At 39.6% G+C, this 20,760-nt stretch overlaps 1 protein-coding gene across 3 annotated transcripts in view; it reads right to left on the reverse strand.

Annotated features, from left to right (window-relative positions):
* DAB1 (DAB adaptor protein 1) overlaps positions 1-20,760 on the reverse strand; it is a 168,159-nt gene that overhangs the window by 30,925 nt on the left and 116,474 nt on the right. For 2 of the 3 annotated variants that reach the window (XM_065409675.1, XM_065409673.1), the window contains exons 4-8: positions 16,343-16,474; positions 15,601-15,720; positions 14,875-14,913; positions 13,513-13,578; positions 7,392-7,451 (exon numbers count right to left, since the gene is read on the reverse strand). In XM_065409675.1, the coding sequence (XP_065265747.1) occupies positions 7,392-7,451; positions 13,513-13,578; positions 14,875-14,913; positions 15,601-15,720; positions 16,343-16,474 (417 nt within the window). The remainder of the gene's footprint in view (positions 1-7,391; positions 7,452-13,512; positions 13,579-14,874; positions 14,914-15,600; positions 15,721-16,342; positions 16,475-20,760) is intronic. The other variant, XM_065409674.1, reaches the window with a different exon arrangement.

The raw sequence follows: 20,760 nt of genomic DNA on the forward strand, positions 1-20,760 counted from the left end.
TTATCTTGACTTACACTAAAAAATGGATTTTCAAACTGGTAGGCGTATGTTTAAAAAAACACTCCTCTTTTAACCCTGCCATTATGTAAAATCCACAAAAATAAAAGACTTTAAAAGAAAATACCAACCTCTTTGTTACAGAGAGTCATAGAACTCAATTTATTCAGTGAGCACTTTGAGGACCACGCTTGCTAAGGTAAGATCTACTGGTTTAAGGTAAAGTCTATTTGTCAACCAAAGTAACTTTTATATCAACTCTTGGTATATGGGCTATTTCCCTGGTAGCTAGCACTTGTGGACCTGCTAATTTATTAGGTTTTGCTGTGGGCAGAAAGGCTTCTGGATACTAGGAGACATAGCAAGTTTGGACTTGTCAGTGGATTAGGTCCCACCTCCCTCCTTTTAGGGGCATCTATTTCCTAATGTGATCCAACTTCTGTTGCATCTAGTTCTCAGTCTATCACCTGTAGATCCAGAGTGTTCCAACTTTCTTGGGAAGGAAAATATAGAGGCAAAAAGGGTGAAGGAAGACCCTTGTTTGTTTGGGGAAGTCTAAACTGGGAGGGATGCAGAGCTCCAAGTCTTAACTCCCCAAATCCAGTCTCTGGAGACCTAGTACACATCACATATACAGTACGAGGTGCATCCAAAGTTTCCCTAACTATGGCACTACGGTCAGCTTACTAGGAGCGCAAGAGTTGTAAGAATGAAACCAAGAGCATGACAGCTGCTCTTAACTCTAATATGGAGGTAGAGGCCACAGAGACTACAAATCCCATGTGTGCTACATCTGCTCTTGACAGAAAAATGATATGCATTTGGAAAGAGATTGCCTTTGATTGCTGTCCCGTCCATTCCTCCTGCAAGGGGAAAGTGTTCTGTTTCATTAGACTGAAAAGGAAAGGGAACACTCAATTCCCAAAAGGACTTTCAGGAGCAAAGCCTTCCCGAGCTCCTTATGTTCTTTATGTTTTAGCCTTTAGCAAATTAATAGAGGCAAGTTCTACCACTAAATAAAGTGTCCTTGTGTGCCTAAATCAGACACAAGTCACCTGGGTCTTCTGGTATATAATGAATTTTAGAGGTAAAGGTAATTTTGGCACAAAGAATTCTAGAGATTTATGTAATAAGCACAGCCATAAATTACAAAACTGATGGCAAGTGTCTCAGTGACAAAGAGTCTTATTTAAATTTCCCCTTGGATCCAGTTGGATCACCAGATATTGGGACCCATGTAAACTGTGCCTTCGTACTTAAGGGCCATATTGTAAACACAATATTTAGTATTTTCATGGTACTTCTAATCTTCAAAGCAATTACAAATATTAACTAATTATTCTTAATTCATTACGAATATCTTTTATTGAGTAGAACTTCATAAGCTGCAGGAAACCCATAAGCTGTTCTGTTTACTTCTGAAATAATGTATGTACTGTATTAACATCTCTCCCTTTCCTTTCAAATGCTACTAGCTAAGGGCAAAATCTTGATGGGGGCTTGGCCATTGACATCAATGATATCCAGATCTGGTCCTCTGTTTCAAATCCTGGGTCCTATTTAGGAAGATGACCTTTATGATGACCATGAGTTTCTGCCCCATGGTTTAAGGGGGTAAAATTCTGCTCTTTTACCATACAAAGCTCCCATTGGTGCCTTGTGGAAAAGTCATACAGAATGTAATAGGGAATATTTTTTACAATCACACTATAGAATTTTATAGAGAATTACATCCCTGCTACAGAAATCTACACAATGGTTCAAAAAGGCAATAAAATAGGACATCACTCTATTAAATTCAACAGGTTTTGAGGGTAATTTCTATAGAATCTGATTGGTTTAAACCCCATTAAAATTTACAGGACTTTCCTATAGGATCTGCATAGTTAATGATAGCAATGTTAGTCCTATGTAGCTACAGGAAAAGCACAGTCATGATCTGACTTGTAGGTATCATTAAGAAAAATGTCAGAACACAATGGGGACGAGTTCTCCGCTGCTTCACATGTTATATGGTATTTACACCAGTGCAAAGGGAGTGCAAAAGACCACCACGTCAGACCTTCTCCCTTCCTTTTGCAAAGGTGTAAGTGAATGAACCATGTGTGAGGCCATGGAAATCAGGCCTGTGGGCCTCAATAAGATGAATGAAAAAAACCACTTAAAATCTAGCTAAATTTTCTGTGGGATTCCCACAATGTGGAAGTACTTTAATCATGGATAACATCTCTGATTTGTAAAAGCCATCCAATGGACCTAACACACAGCCCTAGCAAAATAAAGGTGACCTCCAATGGCATGACGAAATAATTGTGCCAAACAAGGACAAGATTTTTGCCTCATTTCAATCAGCTGCACACAGTGCCAGACTACAATGAGCGCAGATGCTTTCTAGGATGCTATCTGTCTACTTCTGAATCCAAAGTACAGGAAAAACAAATGTAAGTAGACTAAAGACATGACAGTGCAGTGCAACCCATCAAATGCAAGTAGCATATGGTAAGATACACATTGCTAGAGGTCACCTAGCAACACTGCAAGGAAACATGTACAGTATGACACAAGGCTGATGACATAGGTCACAAAGGGGATGGTATTCACGTGTTGACTGGAAACAAATCACTCTAGTGTGGAGAGGCTGTTACAATAATGGCCTTTTGCTACAGTGTGAGTCTCACCACTGAAGACACCTGACAGCTACATCTCACCTTCAGTGCTGAAACTATACCGGGTTTAGAGCTTCCATTACACACCAGTATTACCGTTAGACCTAAAGGCAGTAAATTCACAGCAAGCGCATGCTGTCAATGCATACTGCCCACACTGCACAAAAGTACATCAGTCTATAGCAACCACTGACAGAATTTCTAATCCATAGAATTTCATAGTATGCATCCATTTCTTTCTTTAAAAAAATTCCCATCCACCAAAAATGTTTCATACCCAGTATGTGAGGCAGTTGGAAATCAGGCTCTGAATCTTGATATGGCAGTAAGACGAGTTGTTTGAAAGCCTTCATAAAATTGTAAGCAGATAGTTTAGACACGTTGATGAGAAAAGTAGGTTTTATTGTGACTTGACTGACAGGCTTAGTGAAGGGTATTTACAGTTTGACTCTTGTTACTAAAAACACCATGACAGGTAAAACCTGACATGTATGTATAATGGGAAGACTTGGGACTTGGGAAAATGGGAAAATTATGACAAAAGGAGCTCATTAAACAGCTAGTACTTTTAGATTGGCTAATTTCAAATGCTGAGCCACAATTTCTGAGTGGCGTACACCAAACTTAAAAAAACATACCATTCGGGGAAAGCCTGGTTTGCCTGACGTCCATTCTCAATAGGTTTGTCTGGAGAAGGAAGCAGGGAGAGAACAGGGAATACCACAACACGCACCACAACACGGGGGCGAGGTCACAGGGGTCTTAGGGAGGAAGTTGAAAGCCGTGAAAGGAATGTTTAAAGAGGTAAGAGACATGTCTGGGAATAGGGATCTATCGGGGGGGCAGGAGCTGCTGGAAAGGGAAAGCAGCAAAGAACTGGAGAGAGAGCACAGGAAACCTAATCCCAGTGCTTTGCATTTATAAAGAAATCTCTGCTCAGGATGTCAGAGGGAGACTTGTCTATTGACCACTGCACAGAGCTGGGTACAAGGAGATCTGCATTCGGTTAACAGCAAGGCATTCCTTCTGACTTACTGCGTGAGCTTGGGCAAGTCACCTCACATCTCTGTGCCTTACTTTCATCATCCGTAAATTGGGGATAATGATACTTACCTCACATGCATGCCACAAGACTTAACGTTGTAAAGACACTACACAAGCACAAAGCATTATAATATTCTTGTCTCAAAGCCTATACATACAACCTAATGAATTAAGTTTTATAACACAACTGTGAAGGAGAGTAGATGTCATCACAATCCTCCTACTGATGGGAAGACAGATAATACAGAGGGGGTAAGGGCAATTTTTTTCAAAAATGTCCAAGTGACTTAGGAGCCTACGTCCCATTTCCAAAAAAGACTTGGGAGCCAAGTCTCACTGAAAGACAGTATAGGCTTCTATGTGTAACCTCCTGGGTGTGGTGTTCTGTCCCATCTAGTGGTGACGAGAGAGAAAGAGAGATTAATGAGTCTGCTTTACAGCCTTAGCTAACAGGCATATGGCTTTTAGCTCATGCAATAGAGGCTCATGCACTAAGCTCCAGAAGTCCTAAGTTCGATCCCGCCCACCAACGACGGGGGTCTGTCTGTGTTACATATGTATTGACATCACTTTTGAAAACTGGATTAGGCTTCTAAATCGCTTAGTGTTACCTTAAGTAACTTGAATAAGGTCACACATTGTTCCCTGAGGCAAAGTTGTGAACAAAACTAGGGCTTTGATTCTCAATCCCCTGTTCCAACAATTGTTGCCTTCCGGATCAATAACCACATGAGACAAAAATACTTGGGTTTGGAAATGAACTCTTGTCTATATTGCCCAGTCCATCCATTTGAGCTCAGGTGAAATCTGCTGCATTTTTATGGAAGACTGTTTATACAAGAAGAGGGAATTCACAATCCCAAATAGCTATTAGAAAGTAGAGAAAGCTTTCCCCTTAGTTCAGCCTTTAAGAAATTAACTGAAGCAAGATATACTAATAAAGAAAGTGTCCTTGTATGTCTAAATCAGGCAGAGGTAGCTGGGTAATTTGAGCACAAATTGAATTTTATGTAATAGGGACAGCTATAAATTGACAAAATCATGGCAAGCATCTCAATGACAAAGTGTCTTGCATGCAGAAGGATGAGTAATAAAACCAGATGTGTAGGGGAATATTACACAGATTTTAATAGCTGCTTCGGTTTTTTATTTTATAAACCAAGGTGAAACACTTATTTCTTAGTTAATGTCTCCATTTTCTTTTTCTTTTCCATTTTATATTAAAGAGCATACTGACACTGTGTTTTTCAGGTCCAATTATTTTGAATTTTGCTGAGAAGGGGCCAAAATGAAAGTTAATAACAAACTTCATGGAGTTGAGAGCTGCAATATGTCATTATGGGCTGACATTGGAGCCCAACATCTTAACAAAATCATCCTCTTTACCAGGGCGGTCTTACTGTACAAGCTTTTGCAAACACTTTAGCGAGAATACTGTACCGTCTTTCATACTGCATGAACCCTAAGCAGAGTCCAATATACAAAGTCAGTCTGAAATGTCATCAAGCCCCCCCCCAATCACAAAAACGCCAAAACATTTTTTTTTCTAATTAGAAACTTACACAGAAAATTCTAACACTGGACTCTGAGGCGTTTATAACTATTCCATGCCCACAATGATCTTAATTAAGTATGCAACAAGAATTGTTTTACTATAATTAGCCTAGCAACATGAGGTTCTCCCGTAGTGGATTATTACAAACTATTTAGAGAGGGCTTTATTTCTTTGTTTGATTGTGTGTGACAACCTAGCTCCCTCCATTCTCTTCGCTTCCCATCTTGCTCTTTGTGGTCAGCCCAAGCTGTACCGTGTACATTTTTGTACTGCACTCTCTTGCCCCTGGACATTTTTCCATGCTTACCCTTAGAATCCCTTTCCTGACCTTTCATCTTTGTTCCTCTGCACTCTTCTGCAAATCCTTCCTCAAAACACACTTTCCCCATGAAGCCTACTAGTCTAAATTGCCTCTCAACTTACCTTTATGCATAAAACACAAAACCAGCCCAAACCTGTGCAACCCTCAAGATGCATGCCTCACTAACCTCAGCCAGTGCATAATGCCATCACTAAAGCCCCTGTCCTTCCACTCCCCTTACTGTTTGTCACTAGCCCTTTTTATATTAGGGTAAGGCTATGGGGTCAATTCTCCACTGCCTTGCACTGTGTGCATCTATGGAGAGTGAAAGCAAAATGGTAACAGTCTGATCGGGTAGCAATTGACACACACTTTACACAAGTGCAAAAACCCTCACAAGGAACAAGGCAAAGGAGGGTCGACCCAGCAGTCTTTATTAGTCTGTAACATGCTATACACTTACTACATGGTGGAAATTACACATAGTAACGGTGGGAGGAAAACCTCCCTGTGCTGATTATGACTTGTAATGACCACGAAAGCAACATGCCAAATACAGCAAAGATTCTGTCAATTGGGAGATTTGTTGAACGAGGTCCCTTTTTCCAGTCACCTGAGCTTGGACTATTTCCTTCTGGAGCTGCTCACTGTTGTTCAGACCTATGGCAATTACCTATATCTCTGCATTGCAATTCTACAGAAGTTACAATATGATGTTACTAAAGAAGCTGGATTTATTAAAAATGATTGCTTTCCTGTGCCACGTGTTAAGTGGGATTTTTATATAGCTTTTTTCAGTTTACAGAACTGTAATTTTTATGCAAGTTCCTGATGTTTGATCACTGTCTAATTTGAAGCTTCTTATGCACTCTTTCCACATCAGCATATTGTATTTGCCTGGGGGTGGTTCTGAGAGGCTTCAGATGTTGCAGCAAGCCCCCAAGAATTCTGACTCCTTCTGTCTGTTTCTAATACTCCTCTCCTCACTTCCAACCCAGCTGGCCCCTACGTTCACAGTTGTCCTTAACTAATTTAATAAACCTTTATACAATGTACAGTTTTATTTTAAGTATGGGGGAAGGAAATACAACCCACATCCACTCAGGGCTTGTCTTCACTACCTGCCCGGATCGTCGGGTAGAAATCGATCTCTCGGGGATCGATTTATTGCGTCTCGTCGGGACGGGATAATCGATCCCCGAATCGACGCGCATACTCCACCAGCCCAGGTAGGAGTAAGTGCCGTTGACGGGGGAGCCACGGCAGTTGATTTGCCACCGTCCTCACAGCAGGGTAAGTCGGATCAGATACGTCGAATTCAGCTACGCTATTCCCGTAGCTGAATTTGCATATCTGAAATTGATCCCCCCCATAGTGTAGACGTAGCCTCAGTGTGGTGCTCTGTCCCCCTCTAGTGGGGGTTGGGTCAGATACAGAGATTGATGAGCCTACCAGAACTAGCTCTTTCAGCTCAAGCTGCAGAGGTTTATACATTAAGATCCAGAGGTCAGGTTCAATTCCCATTACTGACATTTACTGAAAGATTTCACATTACAAGTGGTTAGAAGGGGGAGCGTGAATAAAAGAGGTCAGGAAGGAGGAGGTTGTAGGTATCTGAGTGGGATGGACATCAATAAATACGTACATATTAAGGGGCCCTAACTGAATGGTTCAGCCAGGTTCCCCAGTGGGATTGAACCAGTACTAGTATCGCACAACATTGAAAATCATCATGCTAGAAGGAACCATACACTCCAGAGAATTATGAGAGTCAAAGCAGCTGTACCACATACCACCTCTACTGTGTATAAACAGGGAAGATACTTACACTTACAGGTTGACTTTTTGGCACATCATAAACACCTTCCTTCTTTTGGCTCGTCGGAACCTGTGACAGTAAATCAAACGCACAATCATCATCGAGGTAGGAGTCTGGAAAATTTGAAAGTTGTAGCTAAGTACACTGTATTTTACAAAAGAATTAAGTCATTCTATGTGACTGAAATCAAGAATGACCCCTTTTAATATAGGGAATGTCTTTCAGTGGAGATGACCATGAGTGGCAAAACTTGGATCTGGTTTCGAACACCAAAGTGGTCGTTCAGATCTGGGGGTTTCATTCAGCTCATTATAGAGTTAAAATTGTGTCTGGGTATGAACTTCCATAAAGTTAAGATGCTTTTGCATCCCTCTTCTACATAAGTGTTTGCTTTTTTCTAGGAGGGGTTGGGGGGGAAGGTAAAATGGGAGTCATGTTTGGGCCATGGCTCCATTTTCTCCTCAGATGAGCTCCTTTAATGAAGCTATCAGTTTGGCCAGCAGCAATATTAATTTCCTTGCCTCACCTAATTAATTATTGTTAATCAGAACAAACAACAACTAGTCTTGGAAGGGTTAAATTTTGATCAGTAAAGGCTGTTTTCATCATACACACATGACCCAAGGAAAAAATATTTCCATTGATGATTGAAATTTACAAATAGGCAAAGTAAGAAAAATGCTGCTTGAGAACTTATTGGCATTTGACTTAAGGATATTTACTTTTTATATTTTGACGTGTTGTTGACAATTTGTGTTTTAATGGTGATAAAGCTTTAAGTTTTTGAATCTCCGTGTCTAACTGTCATTAAATAATTATTGTCCGACCCTCACACAATTTCCTGAAACTGAAAATTTAAATAGAAAAAAATGTTTAAAAACCAACATGGATATTATCTGTCAAAATAAAATAAAAAAAAAATCAAATTTTGCCAAGCCTAGTAAACACGCATATTTCTGGGGTGGGGCTAATCACAGGCCGCTATATAATGTCTGACCTAGCATTCTGCAACTCTTGATAAGGGGGGAAATGTCCTTTCAGAGTCTGGGGCAGCATCTACAGAAGCATAACGAGGGAATTGAAGTCATCAGCCCTTCTCGTGGGCACAGGCTGTTGTACTTTAGTAAGTTTGGGCCCAACTCTCATCCTAGGCTTGATGGAGTTCACCTACAGTATGAGTGATAAGGGGATCGGGTGCTACCCACTTATAAAGTAAATCCAAGAGAGTTATGATTTTTATGATCAGTTAGGATTTTTTAAATTTGAGATTGTTTTTTCCTGCTAAAAAACATTGAAAGCCTGTTGTAAATGGGAAATACCAAGCTTAATAGTTAAACAAATGTCCGGTACATATAATATACCAGTATCACCTTTATATTGACTATCCTAGTTCTTTGGAAGAAGGTTACATTTTAGAAGTCAATGAGCTTTACCAGTTAAACTAATCCTCGCAAATGTAATAAAACATCTTGTAAATCTTTAAATAAATCTATTTTTGCCCATATAAGCATGACAGAGATTATACAGTAGGTCAAGTCTACAATCTTACCATAAATTTATCAGAAGTTACCTATCCAGTGATATATGGCATAACCTCCAAATTAGTCCAAGAGGATGTCAGTCCCAACCATTCATACTTTCACAAGGCTCACATTTTATTATGACAGTCTCATTTTTCAAGGAACACTATGCATTTTAATTAAGAAAATATAGAGGAAATAATCAAAAATACCCAAGAGATTTAAGAGCAAAGTCCCATTGAAAGAGAATGGGACATGTTCTCCTAAACCTTTCAGGTGCTTTTTATTCCTATTTCAAGAATTCTCCTATTCCTATTTCAAGAATGACCAGTGATAAGAATTTCCCATAGTGCTCTTACAGTGCCCTCTATTCCACTAAAAAATCCATCACATTAGATGTGTGAAGTTAGTAATAGTGGAAAAATTCAATTTAAGTGAATCAACCGTCTACCCACTGGCAGACTGCTATGTTGCACTGTAAGATCAGGAACCAAGAATTTTTATTTAACAAGTTGCTTGGAGTTCTGTTATTCCTTGAGAGAGGTACAAACAGTACCTGAGAAACTGCTGTATCTTTACTAGAATATTTTTATTTAATGTAAACCAGTGCTGCCCATCACACACTCTTATTTTCCTTTCTTCTGGAACAAGGTGATTCCATTTAAATACACCCACCCAGGAATCATTAAGAGTCTTTGACACCTAGCCAGAAGGCTCCTAATCATAATATATTTCAATGAAAAAGAACATGATATAACTTTGTGGCCACATCCTACTGAGTGAGGCACCCCTGGAAGTTATATGTTTTAGCAAACCACAGCGGATCCTACTGCAGGACTGTAGAAGATTAAATCAGACCTTCTTGCTTCCCCCCTTTCTATCTCACACTTGAGAGCGGCATTACCCTACCTTTTAATGAGGTTCACAACCATGGGGTCACATTTAGACTCTTCAGTATCTATCTTATCCCACGTCCAAGCTCTCGTTAAGTTTTGTGACTCTTCCCTTCAGAACTTCTCTACAATTCGTCCTCTCCTCTCTCCCCCTACTGCCAAAAGAATGATCCACATCTTGTTTGTTGCCACAAGTACTACTGCCTCCTCCTTTCTGCCCTCCCTTACTCACCTTCTCCTCCTAGCCATAACCCTGAAGCTTACAGTCTTTTGCCTTCTATAAAAGTGAAGGCCATGTCTCCTTCGGCATCAAAGTTCAGACTTGCTCTATTCTGATTGAACTGCACTAGCCTACAGCTCAGCTTATGCCTTGTCTACACTAACTGGAAAAGTCGATCTAAGCTACGCAATTTGAATTACATGAATAGCGTAACTCAAATCCATGCAGCTTAGATCTACTTACCGCGGGGTCCACATTACGTGACATCGATGGGAAACGCTCTCCCGTCGACTCCTCTTACTCTTCTCGAGCAGGTGAAATACAGGAGTTGACGGGAGAGTGATCGGTGGTCGATTTAGCGGGTCTTCACTAGACCCGCTAAATCGACTGCTGATGCATCGACCGCCGCAGTGTCAATCCTCCAGTAAGTGTAGATAAGCCCTTACACTGCAGGCTCCTTGGAGTACAGACCTTGCCTTCGCCTTTGGCTGTAAAGTATCATAAAAACCAGTGATACTATATAAATAATGTAAAATTAATTAATAAAGGCCCCGGTCCATAAAAATGGTGGCACTAACATAAAACCAGCTGTCAGGTAAGGAAATGTGATGAAAACTCCGGTACAGAAAGGACTGCTGCATGTTTGGTGGTCAAATCCCACAGTAACTAGTGCATTAGAAATACATGGGTAGATTAGATTAAATACACAGAAAAAGCATGCACATACACACACGCACACATTTTGGGGTAATGAGTCAAAGAAAGAAATGAATAGAAAAACCATGCCTAATAAGAGAAAATGCAACTCAGTGATATTAAATAGTGGAATGTTATCACAATAGTGAGATTTAATGTTTGTTTTTTATTTAACTAACTACCACTCAGGGACCTTTTGTACTTGGGGGAAATGAACTCTTTGTACACCGGCCTTAGGTAGGAAAAGCAGGATGGCACCACAAAAAGAAGGTGTGAATAAGACAGAACACGATGTGTGAGACGGAGGACACTTGTTCCTGTGGAGCCAGTCACAACAGAGAGAAACTGCCTTGAGTCAAAACATCGCTGTGGCCTGTCTGTCTTGTGCACTGCTTATTACAGGTAATGAGGATGTGTAATTTCAGAGTGCTTAGGTTACAGGTCAATGAGGAGCTTGCAAGTTTCCCATAGTTAAGTATGGACAGAAACAGTAACTTGTAGGAGACAGAAAGAATTAGGCAACAAGGAAGAATCTAGTTCAGAGGAATCTTACTAATGATACTAAACTGACTGGTTCTGAGTTAGTCAAGACCGGTAAAAGAAACAGCCTTTTCAATGATGTAAGTGTAATAGGAAGCACCTAGATTTACAGCAGCTAGGGAAATCATAAGTTACATTGAGACTAGAGTCCCATGGGAAACTCTACTGTGGCGATACTTCAGTGTTTGTTTGTCAATTGCAATAGATAACTAACTAAGATTTGTGGTTAGCTAATTTCAGTGTTTACCATATTCAATGTATTGCCTATAGTAAATGTAGAGAAGTACAAGGGATCACAGGCAAAACTGGCATGATTTTCATTGCCACCACTTAGAAAAGAAACCTTTCACCATGTCCAGAGTCCATCAAATGAAGCCTTGAACAATTCACTGGTGACTCAGAGGGCAGAGGCAGCACTTCCAGAACAGTACAGATCTCCTCTCTTGTCTACCATCCTTTCTTTCCATTTTAGCAAAACCTTGGAAACACTATCGTTATTCATTCACATTCTCTAGGTCCCTCAAAACAAATGGTTTTGATTGAGTCTGGTCTGGCTTCCATCGCTCCTGGAAAAGCAACTGCCCTTTGTATGAATGGGCTCCTCTCTCTCATTCTTCTCAACCTCACTTCCTTGTCTGATACATTGACCATGACTCCCCTCTTAGCCACCTATAACACTTCTTAGAGATCCCCTTCACCTTCCTTCCCTGGCTTCACAGATACTTCTTCAATAGCTCTGCATTTTGGTCACCACCAGTTAAAGTATCTTAAGCTGATTGCATGCATTTGATATGAAAATTATGGGGCGAGCAGGAGTATGACACTTGGAGAGAGAATTTTAAATAAGGTCACTTTTCAGACAGCAACTACACTTCAAACCATGTGTCCTAGCTCAGCAGTTCTCAACCGGGGTCCAGGGCCCCCTGAGGGGATGTGAGCAGATTTCAGGAGTCTGCCAAAATAAACAAGAAAGCCGAAGCCTGAGCCCCATCACCCGGGGCTGAAGCCGAAGCCCGAGCAACTTAGCTTTGTGGCATGGGGCCGATGGCAACTGCCCTGCTTGCTACCCCCTAACACCGGCCCTGGCTTTTAATCTGCTGGATATGCAGCAAAGCAGTTCTTGTGGCACAGGTGAGCCATAGCTATAGCATGTTGGGGGGCCCTCAGAAAGAAAAAGGTTGAGGACTCCTGTCCTAGCTTATCTCCAAACTTAACACACTGTGTGTGCAGGAAAATACATTCACCCCTAGTGGCTTTAACGCACTGGCTACATAGGATATTTTAGTTAGTGATGGGAGAACAACACAGCTTTGTAGGCTTAAATGTACATATGAACTTAATGAGCTAATGATCAAATAACAGAATGCCCTAAATCCCACTCATTTACTTATGTTCCACCTTCTTACTCCTCTCTCTTCTGGCCTAAATCCCATTCTGTCCCTTTGTTCTTCTACTCTTTTCTTCATTCTTTCTTTCATTACCGTCTTTTTTAAATTTCCCTCCCGTCCTCCTCCATTCCATCCCAACTTGTCTGTTTTTAAAGGTCTGCGTTACAACCAGATCAACCTAAACTACATCCCAACAAAATGCTGGGGCCCTTTATAACCCTCCACCCTATGAAGGATTTATTGAAATCTTGATTTTCCTGTTGTAATGTCTTTTAATAGAACAGAGATCTCTCTGTCTCCAGATTTGCTCTTGTTTGTGATTTAAACTGAATTAAATAATCTTTTGATAAGTCCTGCACTGACCCCTGGAGGATGGACTGAATGACAAAAGGGGTATTTTACATTAGCATCAATGGGAGATTTGTCAGAGTACAGAATGCAGGGTGTGTGTGTGTGTGTGTGTGTGTGTGTGTGTGTGTGTGTGTGTGTGTGTGTGTGTGTGTGTGTGTGTGTGTGTGTGTGTGTGTGTGTGTGTGTGTGTGTGCGCGCGTTGTAAAACTGGATGCAGTTATAAAAAATGTTGCAGATTAAAAGGAAAGAAAGGAATCCACTATTTGTCATACTATACAGAGTACACAATGTTTATGACCCTACATCAGTTACCAAAGATAAAGTGGATACATTTTGAAAAGGTTGAAAAAAGAAACAAATAAATAAGGAAAGCATACTGAGACTGTGAAAATTATTTATGTAACTTGAATGAGGATGAAATGTCATGATGAATGAAAACTAAGTGAACTTTAGTCTATGAAATGTGCTTTGCTAAATGTTTGCATTGGGTGCAGTAGTAACACAGATGTAGCCATTTTATACCTGATATATGTTTTCTTCTGTTTCAGGCTCACGGATTGGCTCATGTCCAGCCTCAAACACAATGTACTATTACATCAGCCGCCAAAGAGGAAAGGTCAAAGATGAAACAGAAGGGGAAAAAAGGCAATTTGGAATTCCAGATTAAAAAAAACACCTAAACTTTGGCAGGTATTAAGGAAACAGGTTCAAAGTATAGGTTGGCACAAGGATAATCAGTTTGCTGGAAAACACAGAGTTATATTGTTTTCTTTTTAATGAAAGAGCAATAAAACAGACCTGGCTCTTCTTTAATGATCATTAGATCAACTTCCTGCTGCTCTCTCACTAAGGATACATTCTGAAGCCCATTTCTGCTCCCATTGAAGTCAATGGGAATTTTGACATGGACTTCAGTGGAAGCAGGAACAGGCCTCTGGGCTGAATAATCATCATCCCGCCCCAACTCCCCATATTAGTAGTGAATAAGAAAGCTAAACCAAAACTCAGAGAACAGTTTGGTGCTTATGTAACCAGTTTCATAGTAATACTTTGCTACTTTGCTTTACTTTTTTTAGGTTATGGCTTTACAGTCCTTACTGTTTAGGGTTTTCAAAATAAAACTTTTAGCCAAGTTTTTCAAAAGCGAATAAGATTAAGGGTGTCTCCATTTTGGATGCCTCCTATGGGGCATCTCAAAGGGACCTGATTTTCACTGAATAGTCACCCTCCAGAAACCAGGCTCCTTTCAGGTGTATTAAGCTGGCATGCAAAAATAGAGGCACCTGACGTCTCTAATTACTTTTGAAAATCTTAGCCTCAAATGAAGTAGCATTTTATTAGGATCCTACATTTCCAGCAAAATGTTAGAGTGAGTATGCACAACAGCTTATTTAATAAGACCCAAACTGCCAACATACCAAATCAGCTGGTTACAGTAGTCAATTCCATTTTTTCCCCTGGTACCAGTAGTGATGCTCTGGGAGAAATTCTGGCCCCAGGGAAGTCAATGGCAAAACTCCCATTGACTTCCATGGGGCCAGGATTTCACCCTCATTGTTGTTTTCAAAATAGTTTATGTTTTTGTTACGTTTCCCCACAAAGATGTGTCATTATTTTTGGAGAGAAAACTTTCACTTCAGTTTCTAAATGATATTCTAAGCAAATATTTAAGGTTTCCATCCTATATTGTAATATTACATATTAGTATTATTATCTAGAACTTAGTAAATATTCTGCTTTATGTTGAGATTGTTCTCCCTCTACTTAAAATGTATCTCAGTAAACTTTTGCAGTACTTTGTTACAAGACTAGCCTGTGTCTGAAAATAGGATAATGTATATCTAACTATTTCTGAAACCTAATCTGTACAGCTTCAGAAATTACCTGGTACACAGGATCTTCTACATCTTCTTCCAAAATTGTCTACAGCAAAGAGGACAGGCGGTAAAAGCAAAGAACATAAACAGCAGAGAAACAAGACTGTGTTCGGAAATTAAAGGACAGCAAAGAAATGAGCTCATTGTACGTTAAAAATAGATATTTCTTTTTGAGTTTACAGATAACTGTTGTGTTATTGCACAAGGTAACTTTTAATCAAAGCTGCACCTTGTCTGACTTTATTTAAGACGACACATTCTGAAGCAAAATTCAAACTCTGCTACAATTACCAAACACTCTTAAAACAGATCTACCCAACGTGCTGGCTTCCACTAAAAGTTGTCTCTCTAATTCAAAGGAACACTCTCTATACGAAATGAGTAGATCATTTCATGTTTCTAAGATTTTCATCTTACCCAGTGTTACAATTTCCATCACTGTTTAAGCCTACTTAAATTTCCATAAGCCCCTGGAAATTTCCATTACATGCATCCGACGAAGTGGGCATTCACCCGCGAAAGCTTATGCTCCAATACATCTGTTAGTCTTAAAGGTGCCACAGGACTCTCTGTTGCTTTTTACAGATCCAGACTAACACGGCTACCCCTCTGATACTTAAGCCTACTTTGACAGAGTAAGAGCTGTTACCTTTCTATTTGTCCATGTGGAGCATGATCCTGAAACCCCTACCCCTATCCTCTGACTGGCTAGAAGCTAAGCACACACAGATACCTGGTATACTGCTTGTTCACACTGCTTGTCCTTTTGTGCCTTTTTTTCCATTTCTTCCCTTTGTTTCAATTCATAAATGAGCTGAAACAGGTCTCGCAAGTCCAGAATTACAGGCTCAGCCTATTGAAGCAAAAACAGTAAGTAGGTTTTAATAAAGGAAAGAAGACTTTTCCCCCCTGGTCCTGTTGGTAGAACAGTGATATCTACCTTTCAAGAGAAGGAACTTCACACTGAATTAATTTCTACCTTGTTTATATTAGTTTAGAAAATTGCATCTAGGCTAAGGTTCATTTCTATAAAACTAATTATATTTGCAGATTAATGATAATTATACTTATGAGTATTGAAAGTATTGCTTATATTTATTAGTGGTTTCTAATACAATGAAATTAGGGCAGATTTTATGCAAAGTAGCTATTTGTTTTCTATCGTTTTCTGTTTAAATGAGTCTACGAACATACGTAAACATATTTGTATTCCGTCAATGTATCTAGTTTAATTAGAAAGGAAAATAATTGCTAATTAGAAGGAATACATCAAGAAAAATTAAGAAGGGTGAAATACATTCCCTTTTTCTCAGACTGGGTATAGCTAATCCACCATCTAAGAACGTCTATGCAGACACATCTGACAGCACATATATTGAACAAACAAGCTAGCATGCCCTTTTGAATAGCAACATTAAAGATATAACTTTCAAATTGAGTTAAACTATAGAAAATGACAAAGATTTGATACTTACTGCCTGGGCTGTTTTTATTGCCACAAATCTATGATTTCCTTCCTTTCCACACACATATCCAAAGGCTCGGTGGTCTGTGATATCCTTTGCAATGTACGAAATTTCATGAACTGCATGATGGTGCTGTAGTAGCTATTAAAAAAGCAAACCAAAACACATCTATAAAAACATTCCATTCAAGCTATAATTTAATTCTCAAGACATACATTTTACCTGGGTCTTCGTATGTCTACCAAATTTTAAAAAGCCATTGCGTCAAAATGAATAGCAATGTTTGGACAGTGCAATCAGGCGATCTCTAAACAAGTGTTTTGACCAATTTAAGCACTCTATTCATGTTTTGCATAAACGTTTCTTCCAATACCTTATGGTGAGAGATAATTCAATAAAGTATTCTAGGCACCTTAGCAATTAATTTGATGATTAAAATGTATAAAATAACAAGAAGCACCTATCTGATTATCAGGATTCTAGCTCCAAGCCTCTTACTGGATCCATGTGGGAGGACTTCTATGGCAGCACAGAGCCCCACTGACTGCAGGCCTGGGGCCTAAGCCTTGATCTTACTCCCTACGGAATCAATGGCAAAATTCCCATTGACCACAAAGGGATAAGGATCCGACTACAAATTGTATTTTTAGAATTGTATTTAGGGCAACATCAGAGCTGCAAAATTTTACTTTTCTCGAAAACTCGTAATTTCCCCCCCCCTTCTTGGTTTGAAAAGGGATTGGTTTTTAGCTGACAATGGCCCATTTTTGTCTGAAAAATTTGCAAATGTTGTTGCAAAACTGTGTGTGAAAGGCCTGTTTTTGATGTCACAAGAAAATGTGAAAGCACCCAAATGTATGGCTTTTCATTTTAATTGTGAACATTTCCATACAGCTGTATTTAATGCAGTAAACAAAACTAGCATCCACTTTCAAAGTCCTTCTGAAATAAAAAGGCTTTAAAGCCTTCTATAAAAGGGTATGAGACCTCATAGTCTACCTCAGGTCCAGAGACAATATAGGAGCTACAGAGGCAAATATATAAGCAGCAGTCCCCTTGTCCATGCAAGCGCCAAGCCCATCTTTTGGACCACATAGAGAGGGATGCCATGGAGGAGCTAAAAGTACAGAAGAGTAGCACAAGTGATGACCCCTTAAGCGTAACCAAGGGAAAGCCAAGGTTTGCACCAACTGAATCAACCCCTCTACTACATCCCTGTCTACACCAATTATTGAGTCCGGGCTACCCTGAGTGCAGACGACAACTTTATAGGTCTGTCCTCGAACTATTTACCTAAAATGATCTACTCGTCTGAATTTCTTACTTCCTACATGTCTCTTGCTCTTCACAGTCTAAAAAGAATACCATTCTCAAGTGCAGACAGAACCTCAGAAAGGGCACTACTAGAGGATCACATTCCTGTCCTTTTTGAGAAAAACACATATGGACAATCAGCATGGTACCCTGAGCTCTAAACCATCGGTTATTTTTACATTTTTTTAAATGTGTGAAAACAGAGCGAGTGTGTGTGTGTGTGTGTGAGAGGGGTGCCCGTGATGAGAATGCTGTAGAAATGGGGGATGAAATGAAAATGGAAATGTAACACAAAGACGAGAGATGACTGCTTATAAGACAAAAGACTGGATATTTTTTCATTTTGTTAGTAAGTGTCACACAACTTTTGGGGTTCAAGATGGCTCATATTCAGGCCTACGGGTGTATTGCCACTGACTGCAATTTGAACAAGGCTGGGTTTTAGATGGCTATTGTTCATGAGAGATGCCGCTTTCCCAATGTGTTAATGATGTAAAATTGATGATGGGATCGCATTTATATAATATAATATAGGGACACTGATTTATTTGTTTATTCTCAGCTCAAGTTGCATGCTCTCTGTAATAGTGAAATTAAATGTTCTCCTTTCTCTAAATGCTGTATATTATAGAGAATGTTATCTCAGGCTCCTGTTAAATAAAAGTTTTTTATTGATTGCCATACAGCATTTTGCACTGAAATTAAACTCCTTCCTGGTAGAATTAGATTTGAAGATTATTCTGAGGTGGAAAAATATCATCTACAATGCAAGACACCAGATGGAGACATTTTAATTTATTTGGGAACCCTTATTAATGGTTCTAAAATCATTACATTTGTAATTGCTGATGATACCATTTGCAAGGCAATATTGAGCATCAAAATAAGTAAAGGTGTCTGCAGCATTATCCTTTTGCATATTTTACTTTATGGAGTGTTTAGAAAGATTGCTCTCAAGAAGTTTTCATTAGTCAGAGATTCTGAGCACAAGTGTCATAATTTTCTCCAGCCTTGGAACACATACATAAAATGAAATATTGTCCATACAGTTGTACTGAAATGCAGATGTACATAATCATTTGAAATTATTCTTTTGCAGACTTAGGTGAGTCTAGGAGTTGCTTGATATATATTTTTTTAATTTTCAACTAACTTAATCTAAAGTTTTGACTTAATAAGTATGTGCCTGATTCTTCTCTACCACACACTTACACTGTTGTAGTAAATTGGAAGTAACCCCATTGCAGTCAATGGAGTAAAATCTGTGTAAAACTGGAGATCAGAATCATGTCCTGTAGCTAATCAGATATGGTAGCATTTAACCCCCACTTTGCACTGGTGTAAAGGTGTGAAGTGAGGGAGAATATGGCCAGATGTCTCTCCCTTCTCAAGCAGAAATTAGAAATGGCCAGCTAAACAAAAGAACAGTCTACAAATACACGACCTTTATAGATTGTGATTAATTTATGAGAATCCACCATATGCTAATTTAATCTGGCCTTTAAAATATGACTGATCAGTGCAAATGCCTTCTTTATCCAATCAGTTTTACAACACTGCTTGCATTCAGTTACTACTCTTAAAACACTGTTCCATAGCCCCAAATGGAAATGAAACAAAACTGTTGTTCCACACTCAAGTACTCATGTTCACATTCTAATTTTCTCTCTCTCTCCTTCTCTTTTATCCTCAGGACTTTTATTATGACATAGTCTTGCCTCTAGAGGAAGATGGGCATATGAAATAAGTATTTCATAACTCACTCAAGGGGTGTTCCTGAGACCCCCTTTTGTTATTCTCCCTGATACATTCCTTCAGCTATTATTTGACAATTTTACAATATCTTTGCTGAGTGCTTCTATGAGCCATTTACCAATTTATAAATGAAGTATCAAATTGTTTGGAGGGCTGCAGTATGACAGAACAAATTACAGCGACGGCTTAATTTGTATTATGGTTCAATACAGTCAATTAAATACTGCATAGATTAGAAAGTAATTTGCTTTACCATTTAAGCTTTAGTAGTTTAAAAAAAATCCATTATACATACCGTCCATATTATTGTTCGAGTCTGTATGCAACACTATCCGCAGTACAAAATATACAGGATTCAAAAATATGATAAAAGCATGAATAAGCTGTGACACACAGGATAACAAAGAGTGGTATACACGTCTGCTCAGTACTATAACTGTTCACAGTACTTGCTGTCTCGCGAGGCTAAGGGGAATGGGACCTCATTCGTAGAGCTCTTTTGTTTTACTTACATTTTTGGATGGATTTTTTGAATTTGAAGTTTAGGAGATAAAGTGGCAAATAGTACTTTAAAAAGCCAGAGAGCTCAGTCACTGCCACCATACAAAGCAGGCCTAACCCTGACCTATGCACAAAGATCAAGTAAACAGGCTTTGCACAGGGGGTCTCTGAAAATGTTTGGCAGGTGGAGTGGTGGGCGGAATCCTCACAAACTATAGTGTAGCAATGGGCCTGTTTTGTCTTTGCTACTGCAATTTAAGGGTCGCTGTAACGTCCACTGACCCTGCGCTCCCCTTCCACTGGCACTTTTGGCCTCCGTACCTACCTAGTCATTATTTTCTCTCCTTTTTCCAGTCTGTCCTCTGCTTCTGCCGCTCTCCCATGTTGCCTCCCCCCCCCCCACACACACACATTGAATTGATTGAGCTACCTCAGAGATCGGTAGCATTTCTAATTTCCCTCAGGCTGCTTAGAGCCTGTCATAAATTTGTTCACCCTTGATCCTCATCTTGCCCCTTGGATTTCCATGCTCTGGCCTCCAGTTCTCCTGAATCAATTAAGCACTTAGAGAGGCCAGCAATCATGTCAAATATGAGAGTTAGGTGGTGTTACAAAGTCACAGCCATACTATCACTATTCCCTTTTTAATGAGGCAGCCTATTTATTGAGGCCCGGGGCACAGTAGTAAGACCCCCAGTGAGAATTATCCTGCAGGGAAAGCAGCAAAGCATCTTGTAAATGGTGCCCAGTCAATAGCAGAAATCACAAATAAAACAATGTTATATTTATATGGACAAGCTCCACAGGGATTTCATATAAAGAACCTTTCATATTAATTAATTTACCCCATGAGCCTG

Source organism: Emys orbicularis, chromosome 8 (assembly GCF_028017835.1).
Source record: "Emys orbicularis isolate rEmyOrb1 chromosome 8, rEmyOrb1.hap1, whole genome shotgun sequence".
Taxonomy (NCBI): domain Eukaryota; kingdom Metazoa; phylum Chordata; order Testudines; family Emydidae; genus Emys; species Emys orbicularis.